General features: G+C 46.5%; 1 protein-coding gene across 6 annotated transcripts in view; it reads right to left on the bottom strand.

Annotated features, from left to right (window-relative positions):
* Positions 1 to 10,240: 10,240 nt before the first annotated feature.
* Positions 10,241 to 26,493, bottom strand: part of LOC135896103 (inactive histone-lysine N-methyltransferase 2E-like) — a 458,065-nt gene continuing 441,812 nt past the window's right edge. For 4 of the 6 annotated variants that reach the window (XM_070541359.1, XM_070541357.1, XM_070541360.1 and 1 more), the window contains 2 exons: positions 19,403 to 19,551; positions 10,241 to 11,322 (listed from right to left, as the gene is read on the bottom strand). In XM_070541359.1, coding sequence (XP_070397460.1) covers positions 11,242 to 11,322; positions 19,403 to 19,551 — 230 coding nt within the window. In that variant the 3' untranslated portion in view covers positions 10,241 to 11,241. Of the gene's footprint in view, positions 11,323 to 17,637; positions 17,792 to 19,402; positions 19,552 to 26,493 lie in introns of all 6 variants that reach the window. The other 2 variants (XR_010562591.2, XM_065424440.2) reach the window with 2 other exon arrangements.

Below are 26,493 nucleotides of genomic sequence, written 5' to 3'. Positions count from 1 at the left end.
ACGTCGCTACAGTGTTGACTGCAGGGCTGAGGTTAAAGCGCCGGGCCCCGTTACTGTAGTGTATATGTTAAAGTACCGGGCCCCGTCACTGTACTGTATATGTTAAAGTGCCGGGTCCCGTCACTGTAGTGCATATGTTAAATTACCGGGCCCCGTCACTGTAGTACAAATGTTAAAGTGCCGGGCCCCGTCACTGTAGTATCTAGTACACTGTAACTGTAGTCACTACCTATGTTAAAGTACCGGGCCCCGTCACTGTATTGTATATGTTAAAGTGCCGGGCCCCGTCACTGTAGTGCATATGTTAAATTACCGGGCCCCGTCACTGTAGTACAAGTGTTAAAGTGCCGGGCCCCGTCACTGTAGTCACTACCTAGAATAAAAATGGGTTGGATTGCATACGGCAGACATTGTCAGCTCGACTGAAAGCTTACGATTATCACTGAATAGGAAAGTGTACAATCACAGGGTGTCTACCAAGTTGACATTTCCAAATTCCCTGAGTTTTCCAGGTTTTCCCTGAGTGCCTTTGCAAATTTCCCTGAGTGATGCAGAACTACGTTTTAGACGGGCTGAAACCATATCGCCTGATGCTGTCACTCTCTAGTAAGCACATGAAAAAAATAAAAAAGCGACTTAATCCAATTTGAATACTAAGGAGTAGTGTTTATGTTATTTAAGAAGAGAATAGAAGGCAGGGGTTAGTAAAATGCACAGCAAATAACGTGTCTTCGGAAAAAATTGCAAATGGAGTCGGACATTCTCTAATACGAATAAAAAGGAGATGCACATAGAAGGAAATGTTTTCGAATATGAGCTATTTCTATCAACTGATAGCAAGCACAGTGGTATGAGGCCCGAACTCTGTCACAATTGAGATTCTCTCTCAACAGCTCGTAAGTCAACATCAACTGCCCTGACATACTCTCAGCCTGTGCACGACACCTGAGTTGTGTTTCACTGCTTTAAAGAGTTTATTTTGGTTTAGGTGAGGGGCACCTGCATCTCGACATCACCCAAAACATTGTTTTTTGAGTTCAAGCTCCTTCAAAACGGCGGCAGCAAGCTTCCTTTCCCGTTTATTCCTCAATGCATAGATAATTTCTGTTCTTGTCCTCCTTCCGCCACTCGTTCGCCCCAAAGACCATTTGAAGCATCTTGGTCAGTTGCACAGTCCACGACCGACTTTTCGAACTCCCTAGGGGCCGCGAAAACGTCCGAAAAATCGGCCACTTGGAAAAAGATAAATGCATGTCATTTACTGCCCTTAGGGGCTCAAACCACCACAGGCACGTTCGAAAACGCTCTGAAGGCTTGTCGGTACACATATTAGGCATATCGGAGCTCGCACTGCGACAGGAAATACCGGGTACGTGTGTATAATTAAGGGAGAGAGAGAGAGAAACTTTATTGAGCCGAGCTCGACATCTTCTTAGACGCCGTCGAGTGGTTCCCTCTTCACGGGACCCATATGCTTCCCTAGCCGCCTGGCCCCTGGAGATCAGGACGAGCTGGTCTTCCAGGGCGGCGCTGGTTAGCAAGGTCTCCCATCGCTCGGTAAGGGTGGATGAGGGATGGGGTAGGGTAGCGGGGCAGTTAAGAGGTGGGGGGATCGCCTTGATGAAATCGCATACTCCAATGACGTGTTGGAGCGTGCCTAAATGAGTTTTGCAGAAGTTACAATCTTTCTCGTACCTTTCCGGGTACATCTTGTTTTGAAGGTAAGGGTGCGGGAAGGATCCTGCCTGTATTTGCCTGTAGATCGCTTGCTGTTCTCTGCTAAGCGATTTGTGAGGATCGGGGTAACGGCGCCTCTCCGTCTTATAATGATGCCTAATGTCTCTGTAACTAAATATGGACTGTGGCTCACCTTCCTCAACCCGGTGTTCCATCTCTCGGGCGAACTGGTGGGCAAGTTCGTTGCCCTCCAGCCCAGAGTGAGCCGGTGTCCATATTAACTCAACTTTCCTTTCAGGTACGTCGCGTTTACTTTGGAGAATATCTAGTGCCGCAAGAGACACCCACCCCTTCCTGTAGTTGTTATACGCCTTTTGCGAGTCGGTGACAATTCTTCCCACCTTGGGCTGCGCGAGTGCTAGCGCTATCGCGGCCTCTTCTGCCACCTCTGGAAAAGACGTCTTGATGGAGGCGCAGGTTACGAGCACATCCCGCGTCGTAACTGCCAGCGTTGCTTTCGATGAAAACTTGGGTAACGAAGCGTCTGTGAAGAGAGTGACTCCCTCTTCCTCTTCTACTATGTGACCCAAAGTCTCCGTCAAGGCCGCTATACGAGCTGCTCTGCGGCCGTCGTTACGACCCGACCTCATGTTTCTAGGCAGACTGGCTTACTGTGGATTTTATGCACCCACAACCTGGGTAACGGCCCCGTTTCCTTCCGCTCTGCCTCTTGCCAGCCCAACTTGGCAAGAACGCGACGTCCCGCCGACGTCTGACTGAGCCGAACTCTTTGATTAGATTAGATGAGCTTCTATTATATAGCTCTTCGACGACGTTGTGCTTGGCCATGCCGAGAAGCTTGTCGGTCGAAGAATGCTTCGGAATGCCCAGCGCCATCTTGGTTGCCTTTCGTATAATGACGTTCAACTGGTCCCTGTCTTTGTTCAGTAACTTGAGGTACGGCGCCGCGTAAACGATGCGCGACGTCAAGAAGGTCTGGACGAGCGTCAGTACATCGTCCTCCTTCAATCCCCTTTGTCTGTTTGTGACTCTTCTGATCATATTCGAAATTTGTTCCGTTGAAACTTTGATTTTGTCGATCGACGCCCCCGCCTTGCCATTGTTCTGGAAGATGACACCCAGGATACGTGCTTGCGTGGTTGGTGATATATGGTCGTCCCGTCGATGGTGATGCGTACGTTCTCTTGGTCTCTTTTCTTTCTTCTTGGCTTGATGACGAGTAACTCGGACTTCTGTGGCGAGCAACTGAGGCCGCACGATTTAGCGAACTCGTGCACGGTCTTTGCCACTCTCTGAAGGGTCTCCTCCATCCAACTCTCCGACCCTGCCCTCGACGTCCACACAGTGATATCGTCTGCATAGAGAGCGTGATCTATGCCCTCTATGTCTTGAAGCAAAGTCGGGAGAGGGAGGAGTGCCAGGTTGAAGAGAAGCGGCGAAAGAACCGATCCTTGCGGAGTTCCTCTGTCTCCCAGGGCTATCGGTTCCGACTTTTCCTCTCCAATTTTGATGGTTGCCGTTCTATTGGTTAAGAAATCCTGCACATATTTGAATGTTCGCTTTCCGCATCCTGTTTGGTGCAGGTTACGAAGAATACTTTCGTGTGTGACGTTATCGAAGGCCCCCTTGAGATCGAGCGCCAGGATAGCTCTTGCTTCGCTTGCTTGATAACCAGCTCGTGTATTTGCACCAAGCTTACGTCTTGCGTGCTCAGGTGCCTCCGGAATCCGTACATGGTCGGTGGCATCTGATCAGTGACATCCAAATGTCTCTGTAGTCTCTTGAACACCATACGCGCTCGACCACCTTCCCTACGTGAGGGAGATGGGGCGTAGATTGTCGACGTGGGGTGGTTTCCCCGGCTTGGGAATGAAATGCACCTCCGCTTCTTTCCATTCTTTTGGTAACGAACCCTTCTCCCAGGACACGTTGACGCGGTTTAGCAGTTCAGCTCGGCTTTTGTCGCCCATATTTTTTAGCATCTTGTATGTAACGCCGTCAATTCCCGGTGCGCTGCCTTGATTACTTTCGTCGATGGCCGCAACCAGCTCCAGTTCGGTGAAGGCTTCGTCCTTCTCGACGTTGCTATCGCCTTCATACTCGCGAGTCGGGTTACCGCTCTTCTCGGTCTTGAGGTATTTACTTGTGAGTTCACGAATGAGCTTCTCCCCGTCCCCGTCGTAACTATTGATCGTTCTTGTGAGGTCTCGGACGCATGCGCTCTTGCTTTTTAATGGATCTATGAGGTGTCGCAACAGCTTCCAAGTCTTCTTCGTAGACAGTGTGCCTTGCAGGTCATCACACATCTTCATCCAGTTTTCCCTGCATAGTTGTTCCGCATACTCGGTCACTTGCTTGTTGAGCGCGTGTATACGTCTGCGAAGCTTCTTGTTATGTCTTTGCCACGCTTGTTATGCTTCACTGCAATACTTTTGTATATGCTTCACCAACTAACATTCCTGTACGGAGGCGAAGCTGACTTACGGAAACAGGCATTTATTCATCGCACCGTGCTTTCGAAGCTTCTAAGCCAATCGCGAGGACCGCAAACGCGGGGTCAGTGCCATTGCTGAAAACAGCTAATTCTTTTAATAAAAAACACTGCACCCAACGACAAGAAGCTTCATAGCGAACGTCGAAGCAGCTAAGCCTAGCGTTGCCGCAGTGGTGGCAACGGCTGCCAGCGGATCTGCGTGCGAGAGTGCCGGTACGAGGTGGCGAAGTAATCAAAACGGCAGCGGTGATGCCTTTGATTATTGCCGTTTTGGACCTGCGGTCACGGCAAAACGTCCGGAAAATAGGACGGCGAAGAGTTCCTGCGTCCGAAATTTCACACATTCTGATAGGTTGACTCTATGGGTTACGTGGCGGTGCCGCGAAGCCGTCCAAACTATCGGGAATCCGGAAAGTCGGTCGTTGACTGTACACTGGCAACTCCTCCAGCCGACGACAGAGCGTCAAAGACGATTCATTACGATTCCTGTCTGTTGCTCGAGCCAGCATTACCGCGACTTTCGACCCTTTCAAAAATATTTCCGCTAATTTTCCCTGATAGAGGCCCAAATTCCCCGAGTTTTCCCTGACTTTTTCCAGACTACTCAAAATCCCTGAGAATTCCCGGTTTTCCCGGTTTTCCAGGTTGGTAGACACCCTGAATCAGTGCATTTTACTGGCACTGACATATGGGGCAGAGACTAGAAGACTTACAAAGAAGCTTGAGAACAAGTTAAAGACCATGTAAAGAGTGATGGAACGAAGAATGCTAGGCATAACGTTGAGAGACAGAAAGAGAGTGGTTTGCATCAGAGAGCAACCGGGCATAGCCGACATTCTAGTTGACATTAGGAGAAAAAAATGCTGCTGGGGAGGTCATGTAATGCGCAGGTTGGATAATCGTTGGACCATTAGGGTTACAGAATGGGTACCAAGAGACGGGAAGTGCAATAGAGGATAGCAGAAGACTAGGTGGTGCGACGAAATTCGGAAATTCGCGGGTGCTACTTGGAATATCGGTTGGCGCAGGACAGGGGTAATTGGAGATCGCAGGGAGAGGCCTTTGTGCTGCAGTGGTCATAAAATAGGCTGATGATGATAATGATGTATTAAGTAAGACTGTTCACTGATGACTGCGTTATATACCGTAATATTTCTACTGACACTGACCATGAAGCACTGCAATCAGACCTGAACGCATTGAATGTTCAGACTGGCAAATGACCCTAAATTGTCCTAAAACTACATGCATGTCATTTACACGCTCCCTGTCTCGCATTGCAACGTCATACTTTCTTGATAATAATACCGTTAAGCTTGTTAATACTGTTGTGTTCAGACTGGCAAATGATCCTAAATTGTCCTAAAACTAGATGCATGTCATTTACACGTGCCTTGTCTCGCATTGCAAAGTCATACTTTCTTGATAATAATACTGTTGAGCTTACTACCACGTATAAATACCTAGGAGTCAATTTTCTATCTGATCTAACCTGGCATCATCACATCAACATCACTCTTGCATCTGCGAACCACACGTTTGGATGAATCAAACACAGACTAAGGCAAGCGCCTTCACACTTAAAAAACTCACGTATACTACATTAATCATACCTAAAACTGGATATGCATGCGTCATCTGGGATCTGAACCAGGACTACATTGTACGTAACTTTGAATCCTTGGAAAGCCGTGCTGCTCGTTTGATCTTTTCAGATTGCTCCCCGTACTCTAGTGTTACATCTCTAAAAGAAGCGTGCCAAATGGGATCCCCTATCATTACAACGGAAACACGAGTGCCTATCACTCTTTCATAAACTTTATAATCATGAGCATTTTCATGACGACTTCTTTAAGTCACCCTCTGTCATTTTCCCTCGCCAAGATCACCCTTTTAAAGTCAAACGGCCGGTGTGTCCACTCAGCTCCTTATGGGCCATCATTTATACCCAGATAATACCCGACTGGAATAACCTATCATCAGACATTGCTCCTGAAGCTCACCCTGACAAGTTTCAACAAATGCTGCATACGTGTATCAGAACATGAAGTCTCTGTGCGATGTGAAAATGTACTTCTTTCTTTGCTATTTTCTGTATTGCACTCATCTGGTACCTTCGCTGTTAATTATTGTTTCCAATTATTCTCTTTCGAGTGCATTTGGTGTATTCTGAAGTCTAGGTGCTTCAATTTTCTCATTTCTTCTAATTATGTGCTAATTTGGTTTTATCCGAACTTTCATTTTACTACACAGTCGTGTTTGCGCATATTTGCGCGTTGTTTTTCTAAAAAATTGTTACAAGAGTGTTTGCGTGCCCCAAACCCATGTAATATCCTCTATCACAGGGCCTTTAGGGGCATTTTGAATAAACAAAATAAATAAATAAACCCACTCTGGGGGATTGGTCATGAATCTGCTGGTAGAAAACGAATTTTTAAAAAATATATTAGGGTGAAATGAAATAAGTATCCTGCAAATGGGACTTAGTGTCTACTGTTACACATATGAATAATTAATTAAAAATTAAATTATGGGGTTTTACGTGCCAAAACCACTTTCTGATTACGAGGCACGCCGTAGTGGAGGTCTCCGGAAATTTCGACCACCTGGGGTTCTTTAACGTGCACCTAAATCTAAGTACACGGGTGTTTTCGCATTTCGCCCCCATCGAAATGCGGCCGCCATGGCCGGGATTCGATCCCGCGACCTCGTGCTCAGCAGCCTAACACCATAGCCACTGAGCAACCACGGCGGGTATGAATAATTAATTACCTAAGTGTTACATAAAAAATAATTGAGAACATAACAAGTATTAAGAATTCTAGCATGTGATTCGTTTTGTTTCACACATAAAGATGCAGAGAGCTTCACATACTTTCCCGTGACTGAGAGCAAGTAAAAAAGAAGTGTTGAAGAAATTCACTCTCTATGCCCATAATTATCTGCCAACTTTGTTCTTGATGTCTTTTATCCTGGACAAGCAGGTCACATTATTTTCAGAATTCTTTGCTTCCATGCAAAGTGGTTGACGATTCGGTCAAGTACGAGGAATGAGAAGCTCTTCGATGATACGAAGGCCTCGTATATACCAAGAATGCCTCTACATGCTTGTTCCATCTTTATCTATGCATGGAACTTTTAGTGCTGATCCCCCCCATCAGCAACAATCTGGAATGACGTAGAGGCATGCCATGAGTGGGGCGACAATGTTCTGTACATGGGAGAAGGGATCGTCCGCATTAAAACTCCCCCTCTCAAGGAAGAATGGCACAAACAGAGAAGGACGAGTACAGATGACCAACAGTCGGTACCTCTACTACACTGCCCCTCCTTCGGACCAGCCCTCCTCACTTTGCTTTCACATTCAAGCTCCCTTTTCATCCATGGTGCTCTTTTGGAGCCTGCTTCTCGACCATGTGAAAGGGAGAAGGAGGGCGGTGGACTCCCCCCCTACTGGCTACACCAATGCTTGAGCTGTTAATAAAATAATTTTGCATTGCATTACTTGTCAAAAAGGAAAATGACCTTTTTCTCTTGAAGTTTACCATATCCAATGTGAATTTAATATCCAAACAACAATGAGGTTGTTTGTAATTGTTTATGTTGAGAGTCCTTACATTTTTCTCTTGGAGTATGCAGTAAAAGAATTTGTCTTGTTTTTACACCAATAGTAGATAGCTGTCAAGCCAGTAAATACGCTATGGAGCCTCAATTCCTTGTCCAATAATAGAGTATTATTAATAGTGAATACCTACCTTTTAGTGTGAATGCAAAGGTGTTCCAAAAGCAGGGTGAATTCATGATTGAAAATAGGTTTACTCTAACTTAACGGAACAAATTAAAACAAAAGGGTATAGACGTTTTGCCACCTATGCAGGTGGCATATTCATATACACAGACACAAATGAGGGGAGGTCCAGTCTACTCATCCCACACGCCCTTGTAAACGTCCCGCAGGGGGCCACACGGTTAGTGTTGTACGCCGTCATGATGGATGAATCGCGATTCCATAAGTTTTTCTCCACTTTTGCTCTCGGGTCAGAGCCATCGCATTGTCAAGATCGCAGCTAGTCCCCATCGTCCAGCAGTGTTTTACAAGTTTAGTGCGACTACGGGGGTATTCTGTAAGTGCCCACCTAGTGGACTGTGTATTGCAGTTGCCACTGATTCGCTGGAACTGTACCCGTGGAGGAGACTGGCTGAGGGGACGCTTTCTCCTTCTTGCTAGTTCCCCAGCCAAGTCAATCATCAGCAGCTGAAATGGACAGTAAAACTAGGACTGCTGCAACTAGGTGGACACTTGTGTAATCATCCCCCCCCCCCCCTCCTCCCTCTTCAAATCATACTCCAAGTGCAACATGACTTTGGATGTGAAACAGAAGTCTAACCATGTTAGCAAAACTTGATGTGGCAGTCTCATGGTACCAGGCACAACCAATACATGCACACACACTATGATGACCATGCTGCTGAAAGCTGAGACCGTTGAGGGAGTACGGCATTTCCAAGAGACATCCACATTTGGAAGGGCGAATATGGAAGCTTTCAACGAAACTGTCATTGTACGGCTGTCAACTACTACAAAGTGGCTTGTGCTCGAGTTGTGGAAACGCATGAGCACCAGCTGGTTTTGGTAATGTGGATGGCCTCCTGCTTCACAAGTAGGGCTGCACTTGATGTGCATTTTAAACTAGTTGCATAAAATGTGACTTAACATTTATTAGTGGTACTCAAGGAATTGAGGCTCCATGTCATAATGGTGGGACACAATTTTCACATCAGTACCTCTGCAATCAATTTTTTCTAGATTCACTGCTTGCTTTTACAAGGGAGTCATAAAAAGACACTGTTGATGTCTTGTTTTAACTGGTGCAGAATAGCTGAAACCATTGAGCCCGTGAATCCTTCTGTATGCAGCTGCACATTTTGCTGAGGTGGCATGAAAAAAAGAAGTTCTCTACATGTGATTTCATCGACCAACTTCCTGCATGCGAGTCCAATTTGTCAACCGAAGAATTCAATTAAGTATTCCAAGGCGAAATCAAGCATTTTCAATTAGCAGGAATGGTGGGCCTGTTGATCAAAACATTGCTTCACAGCCCACAATGAGCTCTGTGGTAGGCCATTTAGTTGTATTTCCAATCAGTCATCATCATCATTCACCTGTTTTGTGTCCATTGCAGGATGAATGCCTCTCCCTGTGATCTCCAATTACCCCTGTCCTGCACCGATTCCAACTCGGTAAATGAATCGGTAAAGTTTTGAAAGCACCAGAAATCAGTTGTGTGTGTGTGATGTGAGAAACTGTTCTAAAAGCTAACGTGAAGAGCGGTATAGCTCTTGTAGCTGTAGTTAAACAGATTACGTATTTTTAAACATTAGTTACAAGAAAAATTTATTCTAATGAGAGCCTTGTGAATGCACCTTTGCTGCTTCTTAAGCTTAAATGCTGACCAAAACTTGCGTTCTTTCTCTGCAATGTTTGCGTTTTCTGACAAAGTTATCTTCAAAAGTGTTCAAGAAACATCATACAACAATGCTTTATGTAGGAGGCAACTGTAAATTTAAAGTGACGAGGTTTGTGGGTAACCTTGCAGTTCAAAACAAATTGAACAAATTTTCAGCAGCAAGTTTATATGGTTGACAGTAAGCATCTGTAACTGGTATTCAACAAGCGCTTCAATGCCATTTTGGTAGGTTAGTGGTTCCGTTTCTTTAACGGTATGTTAATTTGGGCTGGTTGGTACATCTTGGACAGAACGCTCTGTCCTGTGGATCTGTGTTGTGTTTACATTCTGCTGTTGCATTTCTGTTATGATCAACTGCACGAGTAAACAAAACAAGGACAGTGGCGTACATTTGTCTGCTCAGTTCATCAACATGTCAAAACCGTCTCGAGACTGACAAAAGGCACAGATCGCCTCTGCTGTACGTAGGCCAAGCAAGAAACGCCAATGCCGAGAGCGTGCGCCACGTAGCAGCATTTTGTGGGCCCTTGCGCACTTTATGTGCTCGGTCCACGTTCACAGGTGCCAGCAAACGCACGACTCAAGAAGGCAGCCTTGTTTATTATTTACAGCGTTGGCAGGTGCTTCGCAGCCGGCATGTGGCTCCCCGCACTGCTCGCATAAGGACACACATGTTGAGCCCAGGGTATATAAAATAAGTTATCACGCAGGCTGTTGTCAATTTTGTTTTTGCCAGACACACAGGAAAATTAAAAGAGGTGAGAGGCAGGCTCTACCACATCAATCAAATCCTGAGCGCAACAGGATTACAAAGCACATGGCAACATCAAAAAGAGGATAAAAGCTGGCATCGCCAACACCACTGCCCGTAGACAAAACCAGAGCAGCACAGTTTGATAAATGGCAACATTATTAAGAGTAGAGGTTGCACACATTGTCCTAAGGGCAACCCACATGTGAGCCAAGCCACCAGTGTTCTGCACCACCAAGTAACACATCAAAACAGCACTTTAATAAAGCTCACACAACAAGTCACCTTGGGCAGGCACATGCAGCAGCAGTCAGATAAACTGTACAACACAGAATTCCAAATTTCTACACCTGCTCTGGTCTCGTTCAGTGTAACTAAAAACACCTGTACATGTCGGAATCAGTGGTGATAAATAGGCCTTCTTATGTACACTATGTACAAACGCAGCCTGCTCAACACACAGGCATGCTGCAGCCACACTGCAGCAACGCAAGCCTCAAAAAATGGCCGGCAAGGGAACCAGATAAAACGTTCACTGGTCAACCCACTGAAAATTGTGACATGACAAGAGACACGTTGGGAGGCTATGTATAGCTATGTACACAATGGATGCGACTGCACCTCACATGAGAGCACTGTGGAAAACACGGGAGGATGTGTCAACAAGGGTGCCTTGGAATGGTCTGGCATGTCTGACAGCACCACCTTGATGCCGTGCCCAGTCCTGCTGTCATCAACTGGCACTCGAGGGCCATCCCACTCAGAGGCGCAAAAACAATGAGAGCGGTCCCGGGCCTTCTTATATGTACAAGTCTTCTGCAGACCGTGGTCTAGCTGTGGTGGAAGTAACCTGGCCGGTGCGATGATGGCAGGCTTGTTGCTGCAGAGTGAGGGGTTGCGCCAAAGGGAACCTGCACACACCAATATACTGTAATCATTTGACTAAAGCAAGGTACAAAATAATTTTACACTGTGTCCCCAATAGTGAGTGGGTGCAATTATTTGAGGAAAAAGCAGGCCATTAAGACAGTGGTCTTTACTATACACAAAAAAGAAGTGAGGCATGCAGACAGGACGCAAGAGTAGAGAAGTGGACAACTCCTGTGTGAATATGAACATGAATATTCTTTACAGTTGCATAATACTGTCGTAACAGTAAACGAGTTTCAAGCAGAAGGAATGCCTGCTGCCTTTTCTTGATTCACATTAACGGGCACTGTTTTCTAGCTCTGACGGCCTGTTATTGTGCATTCTGGATATTTGACAGTGCAAAAAAACATGGCGCGCTTCCCAAATCACTGTGGAGCTGCGCAGGGTGAAAATGCTTGCGACACGGCTGTTTTTGGCCTCCATCCCTTTGTCTCGGGTCAGGTATGCTCTTGCTAAATCTTATAATTCCTCACAACTTAACTCCTTAATTAAATGTTAGGGAACTCGCTAAAGCTAAGCTAAGCAAATAACTTAACTCTTAACTAAACATTACTATATTTCAATGCACTTCCACATTTTCCACAGAAAGGTTTCCAAGCCATCATAAGTGCAGAATATGTAGAATACTGTGTTGTTTACAATTACCACAGCAGACACAGTCACTTACAGGTAGATACTGAAAGAGTCGTATTGAGTATTGCTATTGAGTAGGAGTATGTAATATTTGATTAGAAGTTTAAAATAGAATATTAGGCATTAACTATTTGTATTCGAAAATGATCTATTCCATATTTTTGAATACCAAAACTAACTAAACATATAACTAACTGTTAAAGTCTTCTCACTTTTTCTCCTTCTGATAAGTAAAGTATCCCAAAGTATCGCAAATTATCACAGGTAAAACAATGTGCAAACATTTCCAAAGCAATGCAGAAACAAAATTAGCATTCCTAGCTTTGTTTTCAGTTTTGAGGTGGAAGCCTACTGACAACCTGTGACTTTTGCTAGCAGCCTGCATTTTACGGTTTCTTGCAGTCCAGTCATGTTGCAGTTTTATCTTTTACGCTACAACTAATGATATTTTCCTTGCAGCAGGTCGTTTTAGATGTGTCAACAGCACGCAAGTCCATCAGTGACTTTTTTATTTATTTTATATACATATATAAAAATACATATATATTCATAAATACACACTACAAAAAAAATGAGCAGGAATTGGAGACTTAAAATCAGCACAGTCCGTAATGGAGACGATGGTGATGGGCAGGTGGTTCCAGTAGGGACTAGCTTTTGGGATAAACAAGGCAGAGTAGTTCTTGTTCTAGCACGATGAAATATACAAATTTTAATATGGTGATCGACACATGTGGATTGACACACACAGTTAGGAGCATTAGAAAGACGATTCATGACATGACGAGTGCAAAGATCAAAAAGCTTAATGTTCTTTTCATACTTGTAACACAAGAAATGCGAGAATATTCAGCTGTGATAAAGCGAATAGACTTATTCTGAAAGGCTTCGATGGTTTTAATGAGTAATTGCGTATGCAGGTCCCAAACGAATGAAGCGTACTCCAGCTTGGTCTTATAGAGAAGAAGCTTTAGTATCACAGGAACACGAGAAAAGCTTTGGTGAAAATAACACCATAGCCACCTAGCCATAGTGGAGGGTACGCAATTCAGGTGACGTGGAACAATGTTGCCATTGTTAGATTTGAGGTTTAGCTTGCTCTGTGGGCCAAGATATTCGCAGATTAGTGGAGAGTGAAGAAGGAAGTGTTCATGAAAAAATAAGTGTACCGCTGAGCACACATTTGCAGTCAGCAGCAATTGCCAGGTGAGCTATAACAGTTTTACGCAATTTCTACTCGGGAAAGATGCGATTCAGGGATATGTTAAAGGGAAGCTGAAGGGTTTTCCAGAAAAAATGAGTGAACATCTGTACATAATGGTTTTCAACCCTCCGAATTCGAATATCGTATCAAAATTGAGCGAAAGAAAGTGCAAATATATTTTATTTTGACGAAAAGTGCAGCAGTGGACACGCCCAGCTCGAGCGTCTTGTTTCCGCCTGTGATTGGTCGGGCGCCTCGTGCCGTCACCACTAGTGTTCGTCCGAACCGACCGCTGCCGCTACACATGAAGCACGGTTCCAGGTAGTTTGGTGCTGTTTTTCTGAGACGGTAATGGAAAATTTAGAGAGACTGTGTTTTTCTGAGGAGTTCGGCGTTACTCCCTACATGTACTAACTGATTACGCAGAGCCGGCCTCTCGAAGAAGCAAACGATGCTGGTGCGAGCAGTGCTTTCGACGCGAACGAAAGCAAAGTCTTGGGATCTCCTCGTGTTGGAAATGCTCTTTGGTGAGTATGTTTTTTGCAAAGCGATCTAGTGATTTCGCCGATCTTTCGCCGATCTAGTGAGCTCGTTTCCGGTCAAACAACTGTAGTGTTGTGGTCCTGCATGCCTCCTCGTGGAACGTAAGCGGGGATGCGATCGTCGGCATTTGTGCGCTTTCCAAAGCTGTCGGCAATCTACAAAGATGGTTTAAATGCGTGAAAAGCTTCCCGGTTCATGCAGTACATGTAGTGACCTTCATCTGTGCGCCATCCGCACACTGCTCGGAACCGAAGTTGTAAAGGCAGCGAAATCCGTTGGCTACGTGAGACGGTTGGTTTCTCGCTGTGCGCGAGAGAAGGGGGGAGCGTAGCGTCCTGGCGTGCGCCGGCTTTCCAGCACATGCAAACTCTACATTTGCACTGCGTTACGGTAGCTGCATGCAGGCTGTTTTACAACACACATGCAAATAGAAAATTCGCGGTGCTTTGCGACGAAACCTGTGTCAAGGGCGGGACATAAACATGCACCTTCCGTTCAGCGTGCTAACACGAAGGAGCTCGCAGTAAATCAAAATCCAGGTTTGGGCGAGTTCGTGTATTCATAAGGCCTTCCAACACCAGTTATCATCAGTCAGTCTGCACTCGTGCCGTCTTTGTTTTCGTTGCTCCGATCTTTTCACGCTGCATTTAGAAAGCCTGCTAGTGGCAAGCAGTCCTCTCTGCACCGGGCCTTAGACGAGCCGACTTGACTGGCAAACCCAACGCACGCATTAATGATAAATTCTGGTGATAATCGTCGTCACGGAAGTGGCTGGAGCACAGCACTGTTGTTCTTGAGGGCTTGAAATTCTTTCGCTTCACAGCAGCCTCCCACTTCATTAAAAGCTTCTTGTCTTGTGGGAAGTAATGGAAGACAACATCGTCGCGGCCGCTGGTGTTCGTGCAACCAAAGGCTGCACAGAAAGCCGGCATGATCGGCCCACCACTTCAGTTGATGCTGCGCACGTTGACTACCACTCTACATACACGCAGACGCACCAACAAAGGAATGCAGGGTCGATCGAAGCAGATTACGATGGCACGCACGCAGAAACAAGCACGGTCAGGCACGGTCGCGGAGGCTGCAAAGGAACGGAACACTAGTGTTGAGGTCGCAACACCGCGGTTTCCGGTCTCCGCTCGCATCATCAGTGTCAGCAGCAGCGCGCGGCATTCGACGGGGGGGCGGAGCTACAGTGCAATTTTAACCGACAATTACGTTGCTCCTAATTGAAAAAAAAACCCCCAAATTTTACCTACATGGTTTATAAGGTTCCCGCATCCGTATATGAGCGTCTTATTGAATTCGACAGACTCTTCAGCTTCCCTTTAAACCACAGTGACTACTTGAAGCAAGACAGGCGACTAAGTGGAATGTATTATTCGATTGCTGTGTTTTCCAATGTACAAGTCATTTATTTTCTTAATTTTTTGTCGGTTTGTCTTATAAAACTTATATACAATAAAAATCAGATTGGATGCCCTACTGCAAAACCCAGCATCTTGTATCCATTTCCACGCTGGATTATGGGCTCAGTGTTGCGTGCTGGATGCTGGGACACTGGGCAGGCGCTGCACACCGATGCGAAAAGCAGCTTAGCACGTGAAATACACAGTCCCTGGCCACCGTATATATAGTATATATCTATTTTAATACAAAAAGGAACAGAGAGTGTTTTAGTTCAATAAAAAAAAAAGAAGAAAGTAAGAATAAAAACGTTTCCACTAGGATTCGATCATTTGACATACAGATCCTAAGCCCACTACATTACCACTACGCCACGCTAACACACAGCAAGTTATGAATAATTTGCCATATCAAGACGCAGGCCCAGTTTTAGTTTCCCAGACACGTCTCGCAGTGACATGGTAGATGTTATCCATGTGGTGCATCTTAAGCATTTTTATGCCCGCTGGCGAACTTAGGGACATCCTTTGTTGTTTTATTATGCATGGTTTTGTTTTAATTTTCGTGATTATAGCATTGGGAAGATGCTTTTCAAGGGGAAGGTACTGGCATGTGTACTTGTTTGTCTTTCTCGGCTGACCGCCATTCAGTCTAACAAATATGATCGCTCAGTGGCCGCACGTATCGGAAGTTTCTCAAATGGCATCGATGGTTCTATCCGCTGTCTGTTGTCACTGAACCTTGTGTAGTACTTTCTGGAAGATATGCGAACACTAGCGATTGCTCTGGAGCATTTGATGACTAATGTATAAAAGCTGACCCGCTTGACCCGCTGATCAGATTTTCGTCGATCGCCGACTGTGTTCGCCGCTATCATTCTGCTTTGAGTGTAGCCTGTTTTTCTGGGCCCAGGGTCACCCAATAAAGAGTTAGTTTTGCCATTCACAGTTTTGCTACTGTGTTCTTGACTGTGACTACCACATGACACTATCGCATTCCACTCTTAAAGGTGAAGCTTAAGCGTCCTCAAAATTTTTCAATTTAATATTCTATACTTGCTATTCCTATTCAATTCATATTTGCCTACCTCTAGTAGTGAGTAAAAATTTCGAAATGTAATAAATTGACCAATTCTAGCATAGTCTAATTGGCAAATCTATTGGCTTTGTAGGCTCGCTAACATTTAGCGCTCTGGGATTATGTGCCCATTCCATTTTAACTCTATTCCAGAATCTCGAGCTCCCATTCCATTTACATTCCATTTTGGGTTTCTAAAAATGCGTAATACTTCTGGAATCATTCCAATTTCTGAATTGCCACTCCACAAAACTGGGCTATTGAAACCATCACACAAAGCAACTAACGCTTTGTTGAGACTGGCCTGAGATGCGTGTTTCAGGTCAATGAAGTGCGAACAAGATATGCATGACGCGACTGGCTGAAGGGGGCTCAATGCATGGGGTGTGGGGGAGGAGTGCGGGTAGTACACAGGCCGTTTGAGGAGTGACATCGAAGAACGAGTCGCTTAGTACAGCATATTTGACCCAGCGTTGCCTGTAAGGCTGTTGTTTTGTGAGCAGATATTACAGTGAAACCTCGTTAAACCATAGTTGGTCAGAGCTCGGAAAAAATACTGTATTTACTCACATAATTATTGCACTTTTTTGTAAAAAAAAATTGATGCCAATTCAGGGGTGCGATCATACGCAAGTTAAATTTCCCGCAAAAAGAAAAAAATTTTTTTTTTCATCTCAGATTTGCTGCGGGATGACAACAGGTCACCAAAGAGGCAGTCGCCGCTGTATGTAGGGCGGGACAACAAAACAAAAATGGCGGCCGGCGGAGCAAGCCAAACGCGCCGAACGCGATACTGTTTTCTTCTCGTGAGTACATTACATGCATTGAAACAGTTTTTTCCGTATCAGTAATAGTATCAGTATCAGTAACTATGGCTCAGGTTATGTGGGACAACCTGTATAGCATATCAGGATGTCAATGGCATGTACGCATGACCTGACACGGATGATATAAGTGCGATGACATGAATGAGCATGTAATGACATGTAATTCTTGTCATGTCTTGCACACCTGTCTTGTCACATATATCCTGATATATACAGTCAAAGAAATGACCACAATGCCATTACCTATAATCACTTATGCAATTCATGACAATTACTTTGTGACATACAGGTCATTCATGTAATGCATGTCATTTCATTCATGTCATGGATACCCCGATACACAAGTTGTTAAAAAATGGACCTGACATGAATGACATTCGTGTCATAACTTGGATAACATAACATGCATTTATTTAACTGGATATATTATAGATATGCGTGTCACGACATGCATGTGTGACATGAATGACTGATATGCCAGTTAGAACATATCATGCCACGACATAAGTCAAGCCATGACATAACTCCCATGAATGTTATGTCATGCACGACAAGAACATAAATTCACTGCACATATGCACACACGCGCAGCATGAAATTATTACCATGAAAAGAACTTATGCTGATCCAATGGCCCAAATTTTCTATTAACTTGGGCCAATGGGCATATCGTTCCGTTCGTAATGCCGTGATGGTCGTTGTGCCTCTGATTCTCGCATGCTACCTGCGCTTGAGCCAGGTGCCATGTGTACGGAGATCCTGTGGAATTTTTTGAAGCAGTTGAAAAAAAAATCCAGGACCTTCAAGGACCTAAGCGCACCCTGAGCATAGATGTGGAGGGCTTCGGATGACAGTTGTGCATACTATCATGGTAATTTCACACAATGGTGCAATCTTTCAAAAGTGGCTAAAAGCAATAGTCAATGCAATGCAGTACCAAATGGCTATCCCTTGCTTGATTAATGACCTTATCTGAGTGCTTGTGCATGCAGACTTTCACACAATGCTTCATTAGAATGCCAGGGTAACACCTGCAGGCAAAGCAATCCAGCAACATTATACCGTCGAACCCGGGTATATCGAACGCCCAAAAAATGCCTATCAGTTTGATATAGGGCATAATTCGATACAAGGCTGCTAAAGAACTGGATGTCATAAAAGCGCACACCATTTATAAAATCACTTCACTGATGAAACTAGCTTAGTTTCACATGAAATAGTCCTGTATTTTCTTCTAATAGGGCAATTTCACAGCCTACGACGCACGCACTTTTCCACATTCGTGCAGAGGCGCCGGACTAGTGCGAGTGCACCAAACACCTTGGAGGATGTGAGCAAAGGATCGCCGCTGCTTTCCTCATTGTGCCTACTTTCACTTGTGCTTGGTATGATGTCAGCAATGTAGTCTTTGTTTTTGGGCTCTCCCGCGGTCGCGACACCATCATCCGTACTAACAAACTCGTTGATAGTTGATTTGTCAACAGCTTCCGGAAAGTCTGACAGCTCACTCCAAATTTCGGCAAAACCGGCAACTGCTTTGCTGCACTAATCAGAATTTTCAGTCCCCACTGGGCACGCTAGCCCGTCTGAAGCAATTTCAGACGAACCACTCGCACACAGCCGTGCGCATGCGTCGGGCACCACGGACGCTGGGATGTTTGTCCACTTTAGCCCTAATCTCCCCCTTATTCTTCAATATTGTGCTGAGAGTGCTTCTCGGAATCTTGCATGCTGTGGCGACATCCGACTTCTCACTGCTTTCGACTCGATTTATGATTTCGAGCTTCACGACATAACTCAAATTCTGCCGCTCTACACAGCAACACTGCGGGAGAAGGCCCACAAGGCGCGAACACAATGAACCAGAAAAGCAGCGGGACAACTCACACTTGCACCATGATGAGGGCACAAGAGCCCCTCTGATTGGCTGCCTGAGCAAGCGCTGCGGACAGGCCAGGACCATTTTTTTGCAGGGGGGGGGGGGGGGGGGGGTGTTGACGGCTCGCCCGACACGGCATGGTTACGGTAGAAGGAGCGGTTGGATGGAGCCGCGCCACCGGGTTTCCCCTCTGTCGCGTGGGAAAGACAACTTCTGGGGGCACTTTTGTGCCGCTTAACATTCGGTATATCGGTAGTCGTAGCTATTTCTGTTCGATCCAAATGTAATTTTTGCTATATATACTCATTGTAACTTTACCGTGTTCATAAATTGTTCGATATACAGAATAATTAGATATAAATGGGTTCGATATAATCGGGTTTGACTGTATTGGCACATACAATGACTAATGGTGCAGGAAAAATAAACATTTGGTTGTTAGTGACATTCTATGTCTCTTCTTTATCAGAGTAATATTTTGCACACACGACCTGTGCAGTGCAATTTCTCTGCCATGGCTCAACCTGGTGAGAGGCCCTGGCCAAATGGCATAAGGGTTCAGCCCGCACCTGCAAGGGTGGTGGCAGGTATCCTCCATACATGTGGGGAGGGCCAAGGGGCAGCAGGGCATCTTCGGGACCTGCAACCAAAGCACAGTAATCATGACTGCTGGAGCTATCAGCCACAGCTAGAGAAGGCGTAATTAGTGCACTGGCATCCAATGGCACATGAAATTTATAGGGGCGTTACTCAAGTTTGCACGTGCATACCTGACCCTTCTCTTGATCACACTGCACCAGTCACTTACTAGCACGTTCGCTGCAGCCTTAACAGTTAGAGCTGTGACCCCTAATCCACTGTTTGCAGCAAGTTGTGACCACGGTGGGTCTTAAGGTGTTTATTCACTTTAGTTATACACACCGACAATGGCACCGACAACAGACACCTACAAAACCAGAGTGGCAGAGCGTTCCGCACGACTGAGGCAAAAACCGGAAAATGGGGGAAACACACAAGAGGCCGATAGTGACTCAGCTCAACTAGCGTGGATCCACTCTCGGGCCCTCGGGCAGTCAGTCAGTCAGTCGCAAGCTCATGTCACAAGGGTGAACTGCACATCTCCCGAAGGGTGGAGAGTGAGTCTCGCTAGTTCGAAGAAAGAAGGGCCTTGGCTGCGGCGACAATGTTTTAATGAACTTTTTAATAATTTTATGACGTGCAGCACGATAGTCGAAGTAGTTTGTGCAACTATATTCTTGTTCCCAGTCTTAACTAGACGCTAGCACCTCCTTGTTGTGTCATTAGTTTTGGTTTCGATACCCCGTCTGGAAACCCTTTGAACGACTGTGGCACTCTTGTCCCCCCCATGTATATAATTGGGCATAGAAAATAAAGGGGATCATTCGTTGGCTTATGGCTAGCTGGCTCTCTTCTTCGTCATCTTGCAGGCCGCGATACCACATTGGCAACGGGAGTTCTAGCTCATTCTAATTTTTTTTCTGCAGGCGATATCTCCCCTGCAGCGCCGCCAGCCACGTCATTGGTTTTTCCAGCCTCGCTCCATCGCCACCGTTTCTGTCTGCGCAGGGCCACCCACCGGTTCCATGGCAGCAATGCATGTTTGACACCTTTCTTTTGGCATCCGGAGCATCTGACTTCCCGCCAGAAAGACGCAAAACTCTCCTGTTACACAGCCTGGGAATTGAAGGTGTGCGTATTTTCTTTGCTCTGCCATCCTACGTCTCTGATCCCACCCCGCCGGCTTCCACCGCGACAGCTTCTGTTGAGGCCAAAAAGTTGCCCACTGCCCCCATCATCATACGACCAAACCGTTGCTGCGCTAACGCACTATTTTGCCTCGGCAAGCAATGTCATCGTAGAACGCCATCGCTTCCGTCACCGTACCCGGCAACCAGGCTGCTTTACACGTCGCTGCTTTACAAGAGCTTGCTGCTTCATCGTCGCCTTTGACGACTCCCGCCGTGATCAGTTCTTAGAAGGCATCACATCACAGCACAGCAACTGGAGCAGGCCACTAAGCAAGTTTGTGAGCTTGCACCTGGAAACGTTCAACAGTTATTTATGAGGCATTCGGCATTCAAGGAATACAACGCGGCTGCGCTCATTTCCCCGTCGGTTTACATTCCCTGAGCGCTCTCGCAACTCGAACAAGGCGTCACTGCACTGTTTTAATTGCGGTTCCGCCAGCACCGCCCCTTGTAATCTTCCTGCCCAGCACAAGGTCAGCACTGCTTTGACTGCGGCCGCCTTGGGCACTTCTACTCAGTCTGTAACAAGCGACAGCGTCATTCCATTGTTGCCATCCGTGAAAATGACTGCCAGGACCCACCCGATGATGCTGAATGTTTAAGCGTTCTTACAGTGGTCGATCCTGCTGAAGCTGACATTTTCGTTGACGTTTTCGTTGCCGGCAAGTCCTTGAAGTTTCTTGTCAACTCTGGATCGTCTGTTTCCATTCTGGTAGAGAACATTTTCCAGCAGTATTTTGTTGGCGAGTCACTTCTTTCCACTCCGCGAGTGAAGCTTCTCGATTACTCTAAGCGCTTCATTCTCGTACGTGGTTGCTTCTTCATGGAAGCCATGTTCAAGGGATGCACAGCCTACCTCTTGTTCTATGTTGTGCCGAAAGGCAGATCCATCCTCGGAATTCATGCGATCAAGGCTTTGGACCTGCACATTGAAGGGCTGTTTCTGCATCGCTGCGAGACAACGACCATACCAGCAACACTCGACGTGGCCCAGCTCTCAGGCCTGTGCCAAGTCTCACCACCCAAACCTCTTCCAAAGACCCTGCCTAGTGAGTTTGGCTCCCTCTTTGCCCCAGGCCTCGGTCTCACCAAGGGTTTCGTCCATCGGATCAAGATCTGACTCGCGGTGCCTCCTGTGGCATCGAAACTATGGCGCCTCCCGCTGACACTCCAATCTCAAGTTTCGGAAGAGCTCCGTCAATTGGAAAAACTGGATGTCACGGAGCGCGTTAATGCCTCGGAGTGGGTGTCCCCCATCGTCATGGTAAGGAAGGATGGCGGCATTCGACTCTGTGTTTACCTCCGGGAACCTAACAGAGTAGTCATCGTCGACAGCTTCCTGCTTCCTCACACTGAAGAGCTCCTGAACAGCCTCATCGGTGCCAATACCTTCTCCAAGATGGACCTTACATCCACCTACCACCAGGTTCTGCTGCATCCTGAGAGTCGAGACTTGACTGCATTCGTGACTCACGACAGACTGTTCCGTTTCAAGGGGGGTATGCTTTGGGCTGGCATCTGCCCCCACAGCCTTCCAGCAGTTAGTGTCGCAGATTCTCAAAGGGTGCTCCAGCGTTGTGTTCTACATTGAAGATATCACTGTGTTTGGCAAGACCGAACAAGAGCGCCCAACGAACTTGGCCGCTGTTCTGCACCGCATCGAGGCAGTTGGACTCGAGCTCAATCTCAACCTTTTGCATCAAAGAATTCTCTTTCTTTGGCCAGAGGGGCACTGCCCAAGGCATCTCCCCGCTGCCAGAGAGAGTGAATTCTATCCTGAACACTCCCGCTCCTACTGACGCCACTGGTTTGCATTTGTTTCACGGCCTGGTCGAGTACTACGCCAAGTTTGTTCCCTGCCTCGCTGGCGTCGTGTATCCAGTGCATGCTCTGCTCCGCAAGAATCATACCTTCATCTGGAGCGATGTCATTGACGCTAGTTTTCGGAAGGTCAAGTTCCTGTTGTTCACCAAAGTGCTTCCGATGTTTGATCCCACTCTTCTGGTGGTTGTCTCCACAGATGCTTCCGACTGCGGCTTTGGTGCCATTCTCCAACAAATGGATAAGCGCCAGCTACGCACAGTCACCTTCGCATCTCGCACACTCTCCCCAGCAGAGAGGAAGTATGAAGTTGGTGAACAGGAAGCACTCACGTGCATGTGGGCCGGCGAGCGTTGGCACACATACCTCTGGGGACGGCGCTTCACACTTCGTACGAACCAACCAGCTTTGGTCTCCCTTCTGTCGTCTCAAGACTAAGGAAGACACCCCCTTTGCGTGATACGCTGGTCAGAGCATCTTCTGTGCTACAACTATACGATGTAATACCGCAAAGGGTCAGAAAATCAAGTTGCGGATGCGCTGTCCCTCCTTCCAGTGTCTGTTTCGCAAGAAGATGCAACGAAGAGGTCGTGTTTCTCATTGCTCCACTCGGCCTCACCAAAAAACAGTTCCAGCAGTCCCTGCGTGAAGATGCTACCTTGAAGCAAGTCAAGGCTTACGTCGTATCATGTTGGTCTCTCCACAAGTCTATCTCGGGTGAACTTCAACCATTCCTCGCCGTGCGCGAAGAACTGTCGGTGGTCAACGACCTGCTTTTACGTGAGAAACGGCATCATAGTTCCTCGTTCCCTTACCCCACAGGTCATTTCCACCGTGCACGGAGGCATGACTATGAGAGTGGTTTTGGTGGCCTGGCATGGCCAAGCATGTGGAAATTGCCATCCACAACTGTGCAGCCTCCCAGGCCAGGACAGCAGTAACTCTGTTGCAACCTGTGCCTCTGCCAGAGCGTCCATGGCAGAAGGTCACCATCAACATCTTCGGTCCCATGGAAAGAGCGCTGCACGATTGCAGGTTCGCTATCACCCTCATAGACTACTTTTCCAAGTGGCCTGAAGTACAGTTCTGCAATGAGGTGTCGACGTGCACAGTGAAAATCTTTCTGCTCTCAGTATTTTCTCGAGAGGGCTACCCCGACGATGTCGTGTATAACAATGGGCCTCAGTTTTGTTCCCGAGAATTCAACCAGTTCCTGAAGGATCGTGCCATTCCCCTCTCACACTCTTCGGTGTCCTACCCCCAGGCGAATGGACTTGTAGAACAATTCAACCGTGTTTTCAAGAACTTCGTGCAGACAGCTTTGCTGGAACATTGCCCAGCGGTAATCGAATACCTTGGCATCTACCGGTGTACACCACACGTTACCACAGGAGTTGCCCCGGCTCTGTCGCTGCATAGAAGGCTGCCGAGAACCCGCCTGGATGTTGCTGTGCACTCGTCGTCTTCCTTCTTCGAGCACCCAGTTACTGAGCTCTGTCATCTGCGTCGTTGGGTGAAGCATAAGCAAGAGAGCAGCAAGAAGTGGAAAGACTTTCGTCGAGTGGCGAACAAGACTAACATCGCTGTTGGTGAGTTTGTCTGGGTGACGAAACACTCCATCACCTTCAAGGGAGACTCTTCGTTGGGCAGTCCCTGCAAAGTGCTGGAGCAAGCGGATAGCCCTCTTTGTGCCTCGGTGATGGCAGGACCTGGAATGTATCCAAGCTTGCCAAAGTCCCTCCAAGTCTCCGTACTCTGTGTCCAGAGGAAACCTGGAACGCGCAAGGGGCTAGCACACCGAGGTTCCTGTCATCGGGGAACCCTGGGCCAACACCTGCTTGTGAGGCATCTCAAGTGGCGGCTGCGTCTCTGCCTGCTCCTGTGGCCACCCGTGCTGCTCTCGACCCAGACACGCCTGAGCCGATGCACCTCTTCCTGCTCTCCCTGCTGGTGGGCTCGGTGACTGCACCGCAATGCAGCCAGCTAGTCCTTGCGATGCTCCGTTTGTTCGCCAGCCTGCTGCCACCGACCTTGGCTAGTATTTCTGCCGTGCTCCTAAGCAGCGTCAGGATGCCCCTACTTGCCGCTGGTCAACAATAAGCCAGGGGTGACCGTACCGCAAGGGGAACAGTGGCTGCCGCTGACAACAGTTACAAGGACGGCCGCTTCATCATTGACATCAACCACCTCGTCCAATATAAAAGTGCACCCGCCACCAACACCACTCCGTGGGATCAATGACTGCACCTCAACGCAGCCATCTAGCCCGCTAATCTTTGCAATGCAGGTTACTAAATCATATACCCTGTTTGCTAAAAAATCAAATAACTATGTGCTGATGCAGTTCCCCAGCCCACAGTGCTGTTTTGCCATTGCCGCTGAGTGTGCTTGTGTAATTCATTCTTTGCTCATGTCGTTGGGAGACATTGAAACTAACCCTGGTCTTGACGGAAATGATGCTGTACTGGCAGAACTTCAAAAAATAACCACAGGTCAAACCCAGCTAATCAGTGAAGTGCAGAGCCTCAAGGCCCAGCTAAGTACCACTGATAAAGCAATAACAGACTTGTGCAAACGAATGGTTGATTAAACACACTAGCAAGCTCTCCTTCCCCTCTGAAATAACATTGAAAAGATTCAAAGCGACACCAGCAGCATGACTCGAACAATTGAAGAATTAGAAACCCACCCAAATGACACCGAAAACAGATCACGTCGTAATAACATAATTTTCTATGGTATACCAGACTCTAATGACAGCGAAACATGAGCCGAATCTGAAGAAGCAATCATTAACTTTTGCCGAAATAATCGGGAAATAACCGTGGAACCTCGCGACTTAGAAAGAGCTCATTGCCTCGGTCGTCATTCTGTTGGTAAGAATCGTCCCATAATCAGGAATAGCACGCATTACAAAACTAAAGAAGCAAATGGCCATAAACTAAAAAATACTGACTTTGGCATTGGTGAGGGCTTTTTGCATTGTGTTCGACAGGCACCAAAACAACTAATTGCATTTGCAAAAGCTAGAACTGGCAAGTTTTCCTTGAGATTTAAAACCCTTCACATCGGCTCAAAAGGTTACCCCTTCGATATTTAACCCAACGCCGTTAAAGAAATCGCATAGCAGTCTTTCCGTCACCATGACCCAGCAAAACGTCAGTGCGTGGCACTAAACAATCTTCGCTCGTTTTCCGTGATATTCACCAACACCCGCAGTTTTCTTTCAAAGTGTGAACTCACACTGAACGTAGTTTCATCACCTGAGAGCAACATATTGATACTAGCTGACACTTGGTTGAACGTTTCAGACACCGAAATCTTAACCGACTTACCCAAATTCCACGTGTACCATAACGATTAAAGGGTGTCTTATCACAGGTGTATCATGCTCTATTGTACACACCACATCAGAAATCGAATCATTATGGCTTATTTGTCATGCTGCCCCCATAACAGTGCTTCTTGGCGTTTGTTACAGGCCACCACAGACTAATCCTGATTTTTGTTGGCATCTGAACAATCGCCTAACACAACTTGTTGCCACTTACCCAAATAGCGCATTCTCTTCGGTGACTAACTATCTGGACATTGAATGGCAGAATCTAGGTACTTCTTCAATAATGTGTCACGTGGAGGTCAAGAATTTTATTGATGTATGTTTCAATTTTAACCTCAGTCAGTTAGTCTCAGAACCAACCTGCGTTGTGCAAGAAACCGCAAACACCCTAGATTTGATACTAACTAATGGCCCTGAGAACCTACCATCCATTAAGGGGGGAAGTGGGTATTCTGACCTTCATTAAGAGCCCCATTACTGAATTTAATGAAACTGCGTAGTCCTGTTCAGTTTCTTATGCTGATTCCAAATATGCAATTGTTTTTTAAATATGCCAATTACTTCTAAAGTTAACTAAAATTAATTAGCATTGTTTCTGGGAACAATGGAGCAAAAACTACTCATCAAAGTCTTGCTTTAGGCACACAGCTGG

The sequence above is a fragment of the Dermacentor albipictus genome, chromosome 6 (genome assembly GCF_038994185.2).
Source record: "Dermacentor albipictus isolate Rhodes 1998 colony chromosome 6, USDA_Dalb.pri_finalv2, whole genome shotgun sequence".
Classification (NCBI taxonomy): Eukaryota; Metazoa; Arthropoda; class Arachnida; order Ixodida; family Ixodidae; genus Dermacentor; species Dermacentor albipictus.
This window is presented reverse-complemented; position numbering and strand designations above follow the sequence as displayed.